The 19,746-nt window shown below is 44.3% G+C and overlaps 1 protein-coding gene across 1 annotated transcript in view; it reads right to left on the bottom strand.

Moving 5' to 3' along the window:
• Positions 1-19,746, bottom strand: part of OXSR1 (oxidative stress responsive kinase 1) — a 143,187-nt gene that overhangs the window by 78,108 nt on the left and 45,333 nt on the right. Inside the window, exon 2 of the mRNA XM_044294039.1 lies at positions 8,908-9,020. Coding sequence (XP_044149974.1) covers positions 8,908-9,020 — 113 coding nt within the window. The remainder of the gene's footprint in view (positions 1-8,907; positions 9,021-19,746) is intronic.

The following is a 19,746-nucleotide window of genomic DNA, read 5'->3' as shown; positions in this document are numbered from 1 at the left end:
GAGCAGTCCAGTGCGGGAATCACTCTCCGTGTGTGAGCATGACCCTCCATTCTGGACACTGCTCTTCTTGCAGGAGCGCACGGAATTATAGAGATTTATAATGCTGTGTGCCTCTGCATGACCTTCTACAGGACCACACTGACATAAGCCTGTCACTATGATTCTGCAGCAGTAAGGTCATGCAGAGGCATACAGCATCAGTGATGGCCAGTTTGCAGTGTTCACCAGCGAACACATGCGGGCTGCCATCCTGACTCACACGTGCGGCGATGCACAGGTAAGCCCTTACCTGTGCCGGTCTGAAACAAATGCAGTCACCGGGAGCAGGAAGCTCCGACAACAGCCCCATGAAGGCCCCCGGCGGCTGTTCTCGGAACTGCCTGCTCCCGGTGACCGCATTTGATTTCAGACCGGCTTGCAGCACAGGCACAGGTAAGGGCTTGCCCTGTGCATCTCCGGACTTGTGAGTTAAGATGGCAGCCCGCATGTGTTCGCTGGCGAACACTGCGAACTGGCCATCACTGTACAGCATTATAAATCAGTATAATACCGTGCACTCCTGCTCACACACGGAGAGGGATTCTCGCACTGGAAACGCTCATGAAAAAGCCTTTAAAGGGGTTCTGCAGTTTTTTTTTAAACTGATGAGCTATCCTCTGGATAGATCATCAGCATATTATCGGCGGGGGTCCGACACCACGGGCCCAGTGACGTCACGACTAGTATCACTGGCCTGGGCGTGGATAAGCTCCATTCAAGTGAACAGAGCTTAGCCCCGCCCAGGCCATTGATACTAGTCGCGATGTCACTGGGCCCATGGTAAACAGCAGGGAGGCCGCGGCGCTGGCTTCTCAAACAGCTGATCGGCGGGGGTCCCGGGTGTTGGACCCCCACCGATCAGATGCTGACGATCTATCCAGAGGATAGCTCATCAGTTTAAAAAACTGCAGAACCCCTTTAAGCAGATAGCACTGAAAGCTGTAGAGGAAAAACTGTTAAAAGTTTTTAACAAAGACCGAAAAAACGACTTAGCCCAAAATAAGTAAAATGCAATGCTAAACAAACTGTGACCAAAGGTGTCCATAGCCTTCAAGTCACATCTTTACTTGCCTAATGTATACAATCCAGCTGCTATAGTGTTGGCACAAACAGAACCCTTTATTATTGGCCTTAGATCAAGAACTGGTTTCAGCCCATAACTGATGCCCTGCCACCAGTGAACCCTAGTGGTATGGGATGCTCCATAGGCAGGCTGCATACTGTTCCTCTCTTGTTCTTGTGAAGAATGTGGGAGCGGAAAAGCTGCTGGTTTCCCTCAGAATGTGCCTTATGCTCTATAGTGAGCGACCATGCTGCTGGATCTCCCCGGAGTGTAGAATGACCACTGCCAAGCACTTGCCAAAAATATTAATTTGGGAGGACCCACAAAATTACACCCAAAAATTAAAGGGGGGGGGGGGGGTTCCAAGGGAATCATTTTATTTAAAAAGGGAATAAAATTTTAAAAAAAGAATAATTACTTACCTCGATGTTCCCCTGGACACTGCACCAGCTCCTGCTGCTCTCCACTTCCTGCTCCCATCCTGACACACAGGACGTGGCTTGGACTGTCCGCTCAGCCAATCACTGGCTGAGGCGGGTGCCCTGTGTAGTCACCGACTGGCTCAGCAGGCAGTACAAGCCCTCTCCTGTGTGTCCAGCCCAGGAGCAGGAAGTGAAGAGACACTGTGACCAGAGCAGTTAAAACAGCAGTGGTGGAGATTGGCGGGTTAGTAATAATTGTTTTTGTTTTTTTAACCTTGAACCCACTCCACCCCCTTTTTTAAATACAATTATTCCCCTAGAAAACCCTTTTAGCACGGTGGCTCAGTGGTTAGCACTGGTGCCTTGCAGCGCTGGGGTCCTAGGTTCGAATCCAACCAAGGACAACATCTGCATGGAGTTTGTATGTTCTCCCTGTGTTTGCGTGGGTTTCCATCAGGTTCTCCGGTTTCCTCCCACACTCCAAAGAAATACTGATAGGGACCTTAGATTGTGAGCCCCATTAGGGACAGTGTGATGCTAATGTCTGTAAAGCGCTGCGGAATATCGTAGCGCTATATAAGTGCATAAAATAAATAAAGGCTGGCATGTGCACAGAGGCAAGCCGAAAAATCTTCTGCATAAAGCCTGTAGACACTCACAGAAAATAAACATAGCAAGACATTTCTCAGATGCTTTCATCTGCAGCGGTGGAGGTTGCTTTTTATGGAGGGAAGTGACAGGTGCTGTTTAAATATTAATCATCTCAGCACAGGTCTGGATCACATATCATAATGACATGTTTTCAGATTCAGTCCTTCAAAGGGAGTATGTCACCTATTGAAGCAGGCACAATGACTCACAGGGCTAGATAAGTTGAAAGAAACGATCCATTGCTTCATTCTGGACCAAAAAATACTCTTAATCCATATGCAAATGAGCAGTTTAGTGCGTCGAGGGCGGACCCAAGCCACACTGTGCACCCGTGCTCCTCCTGCTTCCTCCTCCAGCACCTCCCTGTCCTTCTTGATTGACAGGACCAGTCGAGATGACTGCAGGAAACTGGTCCGGTCAATGAAGGAAAGGGAGGGGCTGACAGAGGAAACAGGATGGACAAGGGTGCAGAAAAGTGTATTGGGCACAACCTTGATGCACTTAAAGGGGTTGTCTGGGTTCAGAGCTGAACCTGGACATACCCATATTTTCACCCAGGCAGCCCACCTGAAGTTAGCATCGGAGCATCTCATGCTCCGATGTGCTCCCTTGCCATGCGCTAGATCGCCGGGCGGACGCTTCTGCCTGGCAGTGTGTTCGGTGACATCACCGGGCTTCCTGGCAGCCCCATGGAGAGCCCAGTTCGTCACCGGAACTCTGGAAAATGCCTTTGCCCTGCTCTCCGGTATGAGAACGCAACCAAACGGAACGGGATGCATTTTGGAGCATTCTGTTCAGTTACGTTTTGTCCCCATTGACAATGAACGGGGACAAAAACGGAAGCATTTTTTTCTGGTATTAAGACCCTATGACGAATCTCAATACCGGAAAATAGAAAAGCTAGTGTGAAAGGAGCCTTAGTGAGAAGTTGATCAACCTGCCAGGTAACCTGCACCTCTTGATTATGGGAGGAAGCAAAAGCACATGGAAGACACCCACAAAACCATGTAAACAACACAAACATACTGGTAGAGGTGTAAAATATTGTACAATATTTTGTACTCAGACCCGGCCTTTTTATTTCCGACTGTGCTCATGCAAATACAAGAAGAATGCAATATTAGGAGATTTTCTGCATCAGTGAGGGTTATTGTGGTTCTTCAGAGTCAAAGGCAGAAAAGTGCATCTGCAGCACCATAACCTGCGCATGCGGCGGCGAGGAAGTTAATCACAGAGCCGCCGTCCTCACACAATGAAAACGAGAAATCAGCTGTTTGATGTAAACAGTGAGAGCCGGGCCAGAATCACAAGGCCTATGAATAATAAACAGCATCACGTTCCATTCACTTCAATGCGTTCGATGCAGACGGCACGCTGGACGGTAAGAGCTAGGCGTCTGTAAAACAAAAGCGTAGGCAACTCCCCTGCCTGACTAGCCTTACACAGGAAGCTTTTCAGCCACTGTACAAAGCGGCCAATTAATCGGGAGGTTGGGAACCAGTCCCAGCTTACTAAAGCCATAAGAATCACAGCTTAGCCAAAGCTCTTCTCGGGCCAGGTTATATACAATCACCACATTCAGATGGCACGGAGATACAAAAATATCCGACTCACACGTCTGTGGACACTTGTGTTAATGGGGTCCATCAGACTTTCTGGTGTTTGTGATGGCAAAAATAGAGACATCTGCAGTGTTATTAGCGCCACAAGGACATATCTATAGGAGGTGCACGTTTACTATTTTTGTACATAGACATCACTGTGTGCATTACACTTGTATTATGATGCCCTGATTATTATCTCTGGGCTGTGACATCACTATGTCTATTACCCATGTTTCCTGTAATATTGTGCACATTATTCCCATCCTGTGACATCACTGTGTGCATTACTCTTGTACTACAGTGTTCAGATTATTATCTGTAGCTGTGACATCACTATGTCTATTATCCCTGTTTTCTGTAACATGTCATGTTCTGTGACACCATTGTGCACATTATTCCCATGCTGTGACATCACTGTGTGCATTTTCCTTGTACTATAGTGCTCTGATTATTATCTCTGTGCTGTGACATCACTATGTCTATTACCCATGTTTCCTGTAATATTGTGCACATTATTCCCATCCTGTGCACATTACTCTTGTACTACAGTGTTCTGATTATCTGTGGCTGTGACATCACTATGTCTATTATCCCTGTTTTCTGTAACATGACACCATTGTGCACATTATTCCCATGCTGTGACATCACTGTGTGCATTTTCCTTGTACTATAGTGCTCTGATTAGTATCTCTGTGCTGTGACATCACTACGTCTATTTTATTTTCCCTATTCCCTGCCTACAACATACGGTAACTCCTGTTCTGTGACATCACTGTGCACATTATTCCCATGCTGTGACATCACTGTGTGCATTACTCTTGTACTACAGTGTTCTGATTATTATCTGTGGCTGTGACATCACTATGTCTATTATCCCTGTTTTCTGTAACATGTCATGTTCTGTGACACCACTGTGCACAATATTCCCATGCTGTGACATCACTGTGTGCATTAAACTCTATTCACACTTGAATTCAGGAGTTCAGTCAGCCTTTGTGGTACAGTATTTCCATCCTAAATAACTGAATCACTGATGGGCCCCGTTAACCCCTTCAGTACCGAGCCACTTTTCATCTTAAATCCCAAGCCGATTTTTTCAAATCTGACGTGTCACTTTATGTGGTAATAACTTTGGAACGCCTTTACTTATCCAAGCCATTCTGAGGCTGTTTTCTCGTGACAAATTGTACTTCATGTTAACGGTAAATTTGAGTCAATACGTTTTATCTTTACTTATAAAAAAAATCCAAAAGTTAACGAAAATTTGAAAAAAATTCACTGTTTTCTAAATTTTACATTTTTCCTACTTTTAAAAATAGATTGTAATTCCTCATAAAATTGTTATCTATTCCCCATATGTCTTCTTTATTTGGGCATAATTTTGTAAATGTCATTATTTTTTTTTAGGACGTTAGATGGCTTAGAAGTTTAGAAGCCATTTTTCAAATTTTCAACAACGTTTCCAAAACTATTTTTTTAAGCACCAATTCAGTTATAAAGTGATTTTGAGGGGCTTATGTAACAGAAACCACCAATAAATGACCCCATTTTAGAAACTAAACCCCTGGATTTTGTAGGCAGATTTTGCTAGAATGGTTTTTAGGCACCATTTTGTATTTGAAGAGACCCTGACGTACCCCTACAGTGGAAACCCTCAAAAAGGGACCCTATTTTTTAAACCAAACCCCTTAAAGAATATATTAAGGGGGGTAATGAGCACTTTGACCTCCTAAGCATTTTACAGAATTTGGAAACACTTGCCTTTGAAAATGAAAAGTTTCATTTCTTCCAAGAAAATGTTGCTTTAGCCCTAAATGTTTCTTTTTTACAAGGGGTAACAGGAGAAAAAGCACCCCATAATTCGTTACCCATTTTATCCTGAATACGGCAACACCCCACATGTGGTGCTAAACTGCTGTGGCGGCACATGGCAGGACTCAGAAGGAAACGAGCGCCATATGGCATTTGCAGTGCAGATTTTGTTGGATTGGATTTACGGGTGCCATTGTTTTTTATTTCTTAAGTGATTGTCTTATGTGAGAGCTCATTTTTTGCCCCCATCCATCAGATATTGATGACGTATCCTCAAGACGGTGGCTCAGTGGTTAGCACTGGTGCCTTGCAGTGCTGGGGCCCTAGGTTCGAATCTGATCAAGGACAACATCTGCATGGAGTTTGTATGTCCTCCCCGTGTTTGCGTGGGTTTCCATCAGGTACTCCGGTTTCCTCCCACCTCCCACACTCCAAAGACATACTGATAGGGACCTTAGATTGTGAGCCCTATTGGGAACAATGTGATGCTAATGTCTGTAAAGCGCATAAAATAAGTAAAATAATGAAAATTCTACTCCCGGAAAATCCCTTTTAAGTCAGTAGGTTATGCCAGCATTTATTTAATAACTGTTCCAGAATAACCATCATGGCTCCATTATAAACTGGAGCCAAGATGAAGGTGTGAACAGAACCAAGCTATAGAATATAGACAAGCCATATCAATACTGAAAAATAAAAAGCCTGTGAAGGCATATGTTTTTAGATGGATGAAATAGGAGTTCTCTCAGTGATGGTGCATTCACACTGGAGTATATGTCAAACGATCCATAGACCCCATTCACAAAATAGAGGTAAAAATAGTGTTGTTAATAATGGCATAGCGCCAAATTGCATAGCGAGAACCCAGTAGAAAAAAATAATAAAAATTTATTTATATATATATATATATATATATATATATATATATATATATATATATATACATACATACACACACACACACTATATTGCATGATATGGGCTTTGTATGTCACTGTATGGCTACAAGGTGGTACCCTTCAGAGGTATACGTTGAGAAATCCCCCCCAAAGTATACCTTAAATGCACCCTAATACATTAGAGCAAGTTAGCAAAGTACAAACTTTTAATTAGTAAAAGAAATAACTATCAAAGGGGTTATATGTTTTCTTTTTGTTTTTTCAATCTTGCCCCCATAGGTGTGTAATATGATGCATGTATGGATGATCATTAGGCTTGAGCGAATCAAGCTCCAGATCATAGATCTGAAGTCAATTTGTTAAAAAATGTTGTTGGTAACGCGGTCTCCGTACACCATTAAAATACATGGGCTCTGTTTAGGCAAAATCCGTCTCGGCCGAAGTTATGCGAGACTTGGGTGAATTACTTCGGTATTCCTATCTGTGTATTTAAAAACATTTTATAATAGGAATCCTAAGTGGGCTTTGCTACCAAGGTACCCGCCAGTACCAAAGCAGACTTTGGATTCCTATTTTAAAATGTTTTTAAATACGCAGAGATAGGAATACCGAAGTCTCAAGACGAATTTTGCATGGAGCCCTTACATTTTAATGCTGTACGGAAACAGTATTACCGACAAAGTTTTTTTTTAACAAATCGACTTCGGATCTATGATTCGAAGCTCGATTCGCTCAAGCCTAATGATGATCATTGCCTTACTGGGACTGCGATGCACTCCCCAGTCGGCACGTGATCCTAGCCCAGTTACTACCCGCTGCGAACACTGGTTGCACAGGCACAGCCAGGCAGCCTTGGGCACCAACTGCTCAAAAGGCCCAAGCTGCCCGATTGCACATGCGCAACCCACGTACATTGCAGGTAGTAACCAAGCTTGCATCACGTGCCAAATATACAGCATGTGATCCCAGAAGTGCCAGCCACTTATCTAGACCAGGTAGTTACATCGCAGTCCCAGTAAGGCAGTGATCATCATCATCTAGGCATACATCTACGGGGGCAAGAATAAAGGGCATCTGTCACCAGATTTGTACCCATGACTCTGGCTGACCTGTTTCATGTGCACTTGGCAGCTGAAGGCATCTGTGTTGGTCCCATGTTCATATGTGCCCGCACTGCTGAGAAACATGATGTTTTAATATATGCAAATGAGTCTCTAGGAGCAACAGGGGCGTTGCTGTTACACCTAGAGGCTCTGCTCTCTCTGCAACCACTGCGTCCCCTGCACGTTGACTGACAGGACCAGGCAGGTGTAATGACATTTTCGTTGCCTGGCTCTGCCAGCAGTGCGGGCACATATGAACATGGGACCAACACAAGTGTCTTCTGCTGACAAGCGCACATGTAACAGGTCAGCCAGAGTCATACGGTACAGTGCTGACGACAGATGCTCTTTAAAAAAGAAAAACGGATAACCCCTTTCATATAATATTACTTGCAGATTTTATAATAAACAATTTACTAAAATGATGTGTTGATTTACAATGACACCCAATGCAGGGGTAAAAACACAAGGATGTAAATGTAGTCAGATATAAAAGTAGAGAGTTCTGCCCACAAGAGCTTACAATCTACAAGATATGATGTGGAAACATGAGTCTGGAGCTGCGGATAGGTCATCAATATAAGAAAAGAAAAAAAAAAGCAGAGAACCCCTTTAACGGTTTGATGGGAGATAGCTTGTTGGTTTGTGTGTAAAATTCTAGAAGGCTCGTGAGTGGAGAAGAACGCAGGTCCTGGCGGTTTTTGTAGAGGGGATGTGTACATGATTTAATTACAATGCAAAAACAAAAAAATTCAAAAAAAGAGTAAAATCTAAAACCAAAAATAAAAAAGGACTACTGCATCATGCATTCCCCGCTTACTAACAATTCTGGAGCCTCTATTCTTATGTCTGTATGCTGGGCCATTCCTCTATTATTTCTACTAGAAGTTATGGATGAATTGCTAGCAGTCTGCAGTAAGGGTACAGAGGGGAGGTAACCAGTTTGGGGGGGGGGGGGTCTCTGCACAGTCTGCAAATGGCAGCACTGATTGGATAGAGTCAGACTGTGCAGGTACACCCCCCCCAAAACTGGTTACCTCCCCTCTGTACCCTTACTGAAAGCTAATAAGTATTCATTCATAACTTCAAGTTGAAATAATAACGGAATGGCACAACATACAGACATACGAATAGATTCTCCAGAATAGTTATTACATGGGGGATGCATGCAGCTATTAAAACAGACATGTCAGAAGGGTGACAGGTCCTCTTTAAAGACCATGCATATATTTAGTAGTCATTTTTGGCTCGTTTTGCATGTGGCTCGGGAAATGTGTCAATATCATCAAAGCAAGGAAGTTGAATTGACGTTACCAGTAGTTCATCCATGCTGGTCTGACATTTTTCTAGATTAATCCTTTTAATAGCCACTTTCTCTTTCTTGGGGCTGCAGTACGCAGCTTGGACCACGGCTGTTGCCCCGCTACCTGCAGACGAAAACAGAGCAATAGGTTACCATTTAAAGAAGTCATAACCCACTTACTGGCAATATAAAAAATGTGGGAAAGGGTTAATGTACAACATAGATGTAAAACATAAACTTATAAAGGAAATCAGTGTGGACAACTACAAAGGCAAGCGAGTGACCATGGGGGTACATCTGTATGGTTCCTATGGACAACACTGCTGCTTCTTCCTTTCACTAGTTCTTATGTGTGACCCAAATCTGATGTCCTATGTACACGGTCAATAAAGGTGGACATAAATAATGGATGGGGTCAATCACTGGCATCTAGCCAAGTGTTCCCTATTTAAAAAAAAAAAAATCTACATTTTTTTAAACCAGCACTTGGATCTGAATAATATTGTAATTGCAAGTAATTAAAAATGTAGTGCAACCACTGAGTTATTCAATCAAATTTTCCTTATTTCTTGGTTACTTGACTGAGGTGGTCGCACATGCTCAGTTTAAATCTTCAACTGTTACCAGTCATATCTTCTGTTAGAAGCTGTGACAGTGACAGGGAAAGAGCTGCAGCAGAAAGGACACGCGCCCTGAGCCGTCAGTCTGAAACAAATCTAGCAGAATAGAGGGAGCAATGAATGGGGAGATCTCTGGATCCATGTGAGGTACAGGGCTGGTTTAGCGGTGTAAGGCTGAGTTCACACGAGCGTGACAGATTTGGTCCGGATGCGTTCAGTTAAACTCGCACCATTTTGCAAGCAAGTTCAGTCAGTTTTGGCTGCAATTGCGTTTAGTTGTTCAGTTTTTTCCGCGCGGGTGCAATGCGTTTTGAAGCTTTTTTCACGCGCGTGATAAAAAACTGAAGGTTTACAAACAACATCTCCTAGCAACCATCAGTGAAAAACGCATTGCATCCGCACTTGCTTGCAGATGCAATGCGTTATTAACGCAGCCCCATTCACTTCTATGGGGCCAGGGCTGCGTGAAAAACGCAGAATATAGAACATGCTGCGATTTTAAAGCATTGCAGAAGTGATGCATGAAAAAAAATGCTCATGTGCACAGCCCCATTGAAATGAATGGGTCAGGATTCAGTGCAGGTGCAATGCGTTCACCTACTGCATTGCACCCGCGCGGAAATCTCGCCCGTGTGAACTCAGCCTTATAAAGAGATTTCCATGTACTACATGATGCCTGATCATGGCATAACCCCTTTAATGCTTACTGAGTATCCTGCCTAATGGACAGAAAGCACCATCATGCATTCTCCCCATAGAAGTGAATGGGAGCGCAACGCGCATAACCGGCCACCGCTCCCATTCACTTCTATGGGCCCGCTGGAAATAGCTGAGCTCGGCTATTTACGGCAGCCCCCATAGAAAATTTATGGAGGTTAGCTGTGCATGCGCTCTCCACCACTTTCGGGGGTCCGTTCTCTATATAGGTGCGGGTCCCAGCCATATGCCCCCTATTGTCTGAGATGAGACAACCCCTTTAATCTACCACCCACATTAAATCCACAAGATATGCCTTAAATGTCTAAAAGGATGCGGTCATACCTCTGGGATGAGTATCTAGCTCTAAAATGGGGGTCCTAGCTCAGCTACTTTCTGTAAATATGTGCGAGTCCAAGAAGTGGGAGCTGAATCTATCAGAAATGTATGGCATATTTTACGATTATGCCATAAATGTCTAGGATGCGAAAACCCAATGGCAATTTCTGTAAGAGGCTTTCATGCAAAACACATAGGCAATCTCCTTTCAATGCTTTAACTCCAATAATAACAAAGAGCAGCAAATATCCATTTAAAAGCAGATTAAAGGGAACGAACCATCAGAAACAATTTTTTTTTTCTAATCTATGTCACTATTTTTGACTATTTACATAAAGAAAATATGAACATATTTAATTCTTATAATGGCCAGTAGACTAGACATTTTCTGTGCTCTCTGCAGCTAATTTTTCATCTTTACTGTATGTACTGGGACAGCATGAGCAGAGTCATCTCACTATCTTTTAGAAGGTGTACTGCTGGAGGTCTAGATAATACAAGATAGTAACACCTTACACTATAAGGTGTACTGCTGGAGGTCTAGATAATACAAGATAGTAACACCTTACACTATATACACAGATAAAGCTCCATACACATCTTCCCCGTCACTACCTGGTCTGTGAGGGCGAGAAACTGGAATGTTAAAAGGGAACATGTCACCTCTACTACGCTGCTCTCACGAAGGTCGGCTGTCACTTCTGGCCTAGCATTCAGTACTTTTTACAGTACTTACAGGCCGAACCTCAGAGTGCATGCCAGTGCAGGAGGGGAGACGAGTCTGATGAGACTCGTGGCCCTGCCGTCCCCCGCGACTGAAAGGTTTCTTACCTGACAGTTATGGACAAGAGGCAGGGGAGGGCAGTTCCACAAGCCTCATCAGACATACAGCGCAGATGCCCTCCAAGGTTTGGCCCGTCAGTACTGTAAAAGCACTGAATGCTAGACCAGAAGGGATGCTATATTTTGAGGCCCTCATTGATGGCGGCATGGTAGATGTGATAGGTTCCCGTTCGCTGAAGAATGGAAGGTTTACAGAAGAGGGCTTGCGAAAATTCATGAATATACGGTAAAAGCAATCACATTTGCACTAAGGGAATACGGGTGCGTCAGGCACAGAGAGGGCTGCTCCGGGAGCACTGTCCCTTACATGCAGGAGTCCTCCCAGTGCATTACATGGCCGGTTTGTAGGTGCACAGTGGGGGGACGGAGTGGGTGCACTGATTCATGCTGTACTGCAGTTAATAGGTGACAGAGTCCCTTTAAATTCTCCTCCAGATTACAAAACAATGACGGTAGCTGGCTTCAATCATTGTCACCATAGCCTGTGGCTGAAAATGTAAAATACCGTATGTCAAAGCAGCCATGTTTGAAACCATGTCATAATAGAGACTGTACTCCCTATGGAAACATATTCTATGTGCCCATTGTTTGGTGAACACAGAAGGTATACAGCTCAAAGATGCTCAACTGTACGCTCAAAAATGCACGCATTTGCACGTCTGCCACTAACTACAGGTTTTCTACTGTACAGAACAGTGTGTGATAAATATGCTTTTTAAATACAGACAAGAAACCGTATCCAGATGTGAAACTTAGGCCAAAATTTATCGAAAATCAGTGAACTACCATATACAGCATGGACGAAAAGTAGACAATGCAGAACATCAAACGTTTTCTGTTTCTTCAAAAACAAGATTCATATTTGTCATATTTGCTACCTATGGGGCCTAAAAAATAACAGCCAAACAAACGTAAATGCTTATGGTCGTACGGGAGAAAATATTTAAAGCATGCCGAAGAAATAAAAAGGGTTTTGTTACCATAGACGCAAATATTATCAGCATGACCTCCAGCCATTATCCCGGGCTATGGCGACTACTTCAGTCTTAGCTAGCGGAGTAAAAATACCTTTATTCTGATGACACATTAGGTGATCTAGGTAGGACTTCTAACTTATTCTTAAAGGGGTTGTCTCTTCTTGGACATTGGGCACAAATCGCTAGGATATGGCCCCAATGTCTGATAATTTAGATTGTGAGCCCCATTGGGGACGGCTTGATGCTAATGTCTGTAAAGCACCATGGAATATAATAGCGCTATATAACTGCATAAAATATTATTATTATTATTATTAAGTTCAGGTCACTCTGGGACCCGCACTTATACTTAGAACGGAGCCTGCAAACCGCCAAAGGACGCACCACACATGTGCGGCCGCCCTCCATTTATGGGAGCGCCCAAAATTTCCGTAAGTCCCATAGAAGTGAATGGAGCGGTGGCCGTGCTTGTGCAGTGCGCTTCACATTCATTTCAATGGGACTTCCAAAAATAGCCAAGCGCACCGCTCAGCTATGTTCAGCACTCCCATACGAATGAATGGAGGGCAGCTGCGCATGCGCAGTTATCTCTCTGGCACTTTGTGGGCTCCGTTCTAAGTATACGTGTGGGTCACAGAGGTGGGAGCTAGACCTATCAGACATTGGGGCCATATCCTAGCGATATGACCCCATTGTCCCAGATAGGAAAAACCCTTTAAAACTAGGGAAAGTGGTGGAAAACTGAATTAGTCTTACCGGTAATTCCTTTTTCGCGAATCCTCCATGACGGCACCTTACTTGGAGATTATCCTCCTCCTCCAGCCAGGCAGGGACAGGAAGGTTCAAAAGGGCCCGCCTCCTCACTTATCTTCAGTGTCTTCTGGACTTGACAGGCCCTAAACTTACACACTCATTCGTGACCTCCACCAGTTAATTAACTATTCATTGTCATACGTATTAAACCTCATACATATATCTCTAGACTAATTATTAACTTTATAACTAGTCCCTTTTTTTTTTTTTTTTTTTTGGGGGGGAATATAAGCGGTGCCGTCATGGAGGATTCGCGAAAAAGGAATTACCGGTAAGACTAATTCAGTTTTTCCCCTCCCCTCCATGACGGCACCTTACTTGGAGAACTAACAGATTAGTCAATTAGGGAGGGACAATAGCTTGTAAAACTTTCCTACCGTAGGATAGGTCTCTTTTAGAGTCAGTATCTATCCTATAGTGTTTTACAAAGGTATGCGGATTCGACCAGGTTGCTGCCCTACAGATCTGGTCCAAGGAAGCGGATGCTTCTTCCGCCCATGAAGTCGATACTGCCCTTGTTGAATGAGCCCTGATATTTACCGGGGGTCGCTCTCCTATTGCTATGTAGGCCTCTGAGATGGCCGATTTTAACCACCGTGTAATAGAAGGTTTGGACGCTTTTAATCCCTTCCTACCCCCTAGGAATTGGACAAAAAGGTTATTGGATTTTCTCCAGTGTTTAGTTTCTGATATATACTTCAGAACACATCTTCTGACATCCAAAGTGTGAAAAACCTCTTCTTTTTTAGATCGGGGATTTTCACAGAATGAAGGGAGAATCACCTCCTCCATTCTGTGGAACTCCGAGACAACCTTAGGCAGAAAGGAATTGTCGAAACTTAGAATTATTCTGTCGTCCCTGATCGTCATGAAGGGCTTTTTAACCGAGAAGGCCTGTATCTCGTTAACCCTACGTGCAGAAGTAATGGCCACTAGGAAAACTGTTTTAAGGGTCAGATATCTGATATTTGCTGACTCTAAGGGCTCAAAGGGGGGTTTTGTGAGACCGGAGAGGACAGAATTTAAATCCCACGGAGCGACTAGAGGTCTATTCCGGGGTCTGAGTCTGACGGTTCCCTTCATGAAGCGAATAATCCATGGATTAAGAGCTATTTTTTCATCTAGGTAGGTACTTAAAGCCGAAATTTGAACTCTAAGAGTACTAGGTTTTAGCCCTTTGTTAAATCCTTCTTGAAGGAAATCCAGAATAGACAGAATACACCCCCTGGAGCTAGAGGTATTCTCTGAACACCAGGAAACATATCTCTTCCAGATTTTACGGTAAATTTTATTAGTAACCTCTTTTTTGCTGGCTACCATGGTATTAATTACTCCGTCCGATAAACCCTTAGATTTTAATACTGCCCTTTCAGGATCCAAGCAGAGAGGTGCAGACTTTGCGTCTTTGGGTGGAAAACCGGCCCTTGAGAGAGGAGGTCCTCTGACCAGGGCAAAATCCAAGGATCCTCCCTGGACATCTTTGCCAGGAGAGGAAACCAGGATCTCCTCGGCCAGTTGGGAACAATCAGGATTACCTCGGCCCTTTCTTCTTTTATTTTCCTGAGAACCCTCGGAATCAGGGGTAGAGGTGGGAAACAGTATGCCAATTGGAATTTCCAAGGGAGAGCTAGCGCGTCTGTTCCTGCACTCCTCGGATCCCATGGATCCAGGGAAAAATAGGTTGGCAATTTTGCATTTATTTTGTTTGCAAAAAGGTCTATTTGGGGAAGACCCCACCTTTGTGTTAAGGTCTGAAAAATTTCCTCCTTTAAACTCCACTCCCCCGGATCTAATCTCCTGCGACTGAGGAAATCCGCCTGTATGTTTTGCGTCCCTTTTAGAAAAACTGCTGACAGGGAGAGGAGATTCTCCTCCGCCCACAGGAAAATCTTGTTGGCTAGGGCTTGTAGTTGTTTGCTTTTTGTTCCTCCCTGGTGGTTTATATATGCCACTACCGACTTGTTGTCGGATCTTACTTGTACGTTGGACTTTTCCAACTCCTCTGAGAAGTAACTCAGAGCTTCCCACACACCCAGAAGTTCCCGGTGATTTGATGAGTATCTCTTCTGGGCCTGTGACCACTCCCCTTGGGCTGATTTTGTTTGGAGATGTGCTCCCCAGCCCCAAAGGCTGGCATCCGTGGTGAGGATCACCTGATCTCTCACTACCCATGGAACTCCCCTCTGTAAATTTAAGTTTATTTCCCACCATTTTAGCGAGGACCGTACGTGATCCGGAATTATTATAAGACTGTCCAGGGAATCTTGTTTCCGGTTCCACACTTCTAACATAGACGTCTGAAGAGGACGGGAATGTATTTGCGCCCACTTCACTGCCGGGATACAGGCTGTAAAGGTTCCTATCAGGGCCATCGTTTGTCTTATGGTGTGGGATCTTTGTTGCCTGAACCGTTTTACTTGGGATTGGATTTTTGGGATCTTTTCTGCTGGTAAGAAGCATTTTTGGCTCACCGAGTCTATGAGAATTCCCAGAAAAACTATCTGTTGCGTGGGAACTAAATGGGACTTCTCCCGATTTAAAATCCAACCCAGTTCCTCCAGTCTGTCTATCGTTCTGGATAGATTGGACTCTAGGTCTTTTCGGGAGTCCCCCACTACCAACAGATCGTCCAGGTATGGAATTATCATTATTTTTTCTTTTCTCAGAGGGGTTATTGCCTCTAGCATAATTTTTGTGAAAAGCCTGGGGGCAGTCGTTATTCCAAAAGGTAGAGCTTGGAACTGGAGATGTTTTAACTGCCCCTGGACCCATACCGCTATTCTCAGGAATGGTTGAGACCCTGGATGGATGGGTACGTGAAAATACGCATCTTTCAAATCTATGGATGCCAGAAACGCCCCTTCCTGTAGAACTTTGACCGTGGTTCTTATAGATTCCATCCTGAATTTCTCGTGCTTTATGGACCTGTTCAGGGCTTTCATATTTATAATGAGACGCATTTTCCCGTTTGGTTTTTTTACCAAGAATACCCTGGAATAACAGCCCAGACCGACTTGGTCCGTAGGTACCGGAACTAAGACGTTCATCTGAACTAAAAGTCCGATTTCTTGCTCCATGCCGAGCTGGAGATGTTCCGAGCTCTGAACTGGGGTCTGAATAAATAGGGGGGGGGGGGGCTCCTTACAAAGGGAATACTGTACCCCTTGCTGAGAGTATTCAGTAACCAGTGGCTGCAAGAGTATTTTTCCCAGCAATCCACAAATTTCCCCAGTCTTCCCCCCACTGGGGCTCTGGCGTCATTTTTTGGAAGGTTCCTCGGAACGGGGAGAGAACAAAAAACCCTTCCCTTTCTGTCTTCCTGATCTCCAGTTTTCCGATTTACTCCTCTTATTTTGAAAATTAACCTTTTTTTGGGGACGAAAAAAGGGAGCTTTCCTCTTCTTTTTATCCTCTGGAAAATTCTTTTTAGAATCGGACGCTTTCTCTAGGATTTTATCTAAATCCTGACCAAAGAGAAGGTTACCATGAAACGGAATGTTACATAGTTTTGCTTTGGAACCCGTGTCACCAGACCAAGCTTTTAGCCAAAGTGCCCTTCTGGAGTTATTGGCTAGAGCCGTAGCTCTTGCGGCCAGCCTGACAGAATCCGCTGTTGTGTCTGACAGAAAATCTACGGCTTTTAATAAAAGAGGGAAGGAGTCTGCAAAATTTTCGTATGGGGTATTGGACTTCAATAGTATCTCTAGTTGTTCCAACCAATTTTTTAGAGATCTAGCCACGGACGTGGCCGCAATATTAGGTTTAAACAAAGCCGCGACCGCATCCCATGTTCTTTTAAGACTAGCATCCACTTTTTTGTCCATAGGATCACGCAGTGATCCTGTATCTTCAAATGGTAAAGAGGAACCCTTAGCTAATTTGGAGAGTGACACGTCAATTTTAGGACAAGTCAGGAACGGGGACAGTTCTTCTTCGTCAAAAGGAAGCCTTTTCCTAATTGTTCGGGGCAGAAAAACCTTCCTGTCAGGATTTTTCCATTCCCTCAGGATAAGAGACTGCAGATTTTTGTGTACCGGGAATACCCTTTTTTTCTTGGTTTCTAATACTGAAAACATTTTATCCTGGGCGGACTTATGTACTTTTTCTTCCTTAATTTCCATGGTATCCCTGACCGCTTTTAATAGATCCTTTATATCGTCAGATGAAAATAGATAATTTTTAAAATCTTCATCAGAGTCGGAATTAAAACTATCCTCCTCGCTATCTGAAGAAACATCAGAGGCAGATGAAGAGGTTTTTAAGGGGGATCTTTTCCTAGGCCCCTGTTTGGAAGTAGATGGGACGTTAGGAGCTGCGGAAAAATCTGAGAAAGCGTTTTTTATTTCCTGCTTAATCAGGCACTGCAATTCCTGTTTCAGGGACGGGGCTTCTTCCCTAACGATGCTATCAATGCATTTCTCACAAAGTTTTTTAGCATAGTTATCGGGGAGTTTGGCCGAACACACGCGACATCTAGGTATTTTAGATTTCGGCAATATTTTAGGCCTAACAGAGCTATCCTTGTCACTCTTCCATACAAAAAAAGGGGAGAGATGAGAAAGACTTAGTATAGTGCAAGCAGCATTCCATACTCACAACCTGGATGTCACTCACAGCTACAGGTTGGTCCATAGCCTCCTCCTGATCCATACGTGCGGATGTCTGAGGCTGCAGGAAGCTTGCAACAGTCTGGTCAGAGGCCGACATCCGACTTGACCAGGGCGCCAGATTTTAAATGTACGTGTGGCCGGAAGTCCTCCTCCTGACCTCCGACGTCATCCGGCCGGGCAACTCTCCGGCTACCTCAATTAGGCCCCTAGATGACGTCACCCGCCGGAGCCGAGAATCTCGGGCAGCGGGCAGCCTGGAAACCGGAAGTACTCCCTGAGTGTCCGGTTGCCGCGGCCTGCCACTACGCGCTGGCGCGCGCGAGTTTTGAAAAGGGGACCGCGGCAGGCATCCATGGAACGGACTTACTTGCCCAAGGTAAGACCGTGGCTGGCGCAATGCACCCGCCCTCCGCGAAAAGCTCCCGACCGGAGCACAACGTAGTCCTATCCTCCGCCTGGCAGGGACAGGAAGACACTGAAGATAAGTGAGGAGGCGGGCCCTTTTGAACCTTCCTGTCCCTGCCTGGCTGGAGGAGGAGGATAATCTCCAAGTAAGGTGCCGTCATGGAGGGGAGGGGAAAAACATCAGTAACAAGGCACGGCCACTACTCTGTGTGTGGAGCTGTGTAGTTTTGGTGTCAGGTTCCTGCAACATAGCTCCTACAAACAGCTAATCAACAAGGGCGCAGGGAGTCAGACACCCACCAATCTGATAATAATGACCTATCCTAAGGACAGGTCATCAGTACTTAAAATGGTTATCCCATGAAAATCAAATATCACGTAGTACATGACAATCTGTTTCTAATAAATCTAGAACCAGCCCAGCACCTAAAATGAAATTCATTGTTCCAATTGTAATGCTAAATTTACTTTAAGCTGGCAGCGCGGGGGCATGTGCTTTCTAAATGTATTTTCTGCTGTAGCTCTTTCAGTTAAAGATTTATACTGAGCATGTGCGACCACCTCAATGAGGTGGACACCAAATAAGAAACGAACGAACGAACAGCAGGTGGCACTATATAGATACATTTTATTGAATAACTTAGTGGCTATGTCAAATTTTTAATTACATGCAATTACGAAAGTATTCAGATCCAGGTGCTGGTTTGAAAAATGTAGAATATTTTTCATGGCACAACTCCTTTAGGTTCCAGAAAACCCCTTTTAAGAAAGTTACAGGTTTATGAGCTAGCAAAAACAAGCATATCAAGCTGATCCACCCTCACCTGGAGACATAGAAGCCTTGCCTCTTCTGTTACTGTAGGTGCTGCCCTCTCAGCAGTCAGAATAGTACTAGGTACAACAGGGCCCCCTTTTACCCAGTCTCCCTCCATACCCCGTAGCCCCAACAACCATCTCCTTTAGAAACCCCACCATCTGCTGTGAGCTCTATCTTCTGAGCAGGAGCCGTCTGTGATTGCCTGGCTGCGATGGAGTTGGCATCAGATAGAAACACCCAGCAGACGATTGCCTGACAGTAATAGTATAATGACTCGGATCTCTCAACATACACCAGACTGGCCAAAAACAGATAAATGGAGGCCCATAGACACATCAGCTATTCCTGGCGTGGACATTAAACACAGTGCACAAATGCAGTATACACTTAGCTTTAGGGCCCATTCACACTACGGTATTTTTGCTCTGCATCCAATACACATTTTTTGTGGCACGGATGCGGACCCGTTTATTTAAACAGGTCCGCAAAAAAACAGCACACCGAGTGCTGTCCGCATCCGTATGTCCGTTCCGCAGCTCCACAAAAAAGATAACACATGTCTTATTCTTGTCCGTTTTGCAGAAAAGAATAGGTATTGTAATAACGGATCCGCAAAAACGTATGCAACACAGAAATTATCCATATTTTTTGCAGACTGCAAAATCACATTTGGACTTGTAAATGCACCCTTAGAGCAGCTTTCAACTTATGCATAGAAATTGGGTGAAAT

The sequence above is a fragment of the Bufo gargarizans genome, chromosome 5, assembly GCF_014858855.1.
Source record: "Bufo gargarizans isolate SCDJY-AF-19 chromosome 5, ASM1485885v1, whole genome shotgun sequence".
Classification (NCBI taxonomy): domain Eukaryota; kingdom Metazoa; phylum Chordata; class Amphibia; order Anura; family Bufonidae; genus Bufo; species Bufo gargarizans.
The sequence above is the reverse complement of the archived record's forward strand: the minus strand, read 5'-3'. Positions and strand labels throughout refer to the sequence as shown.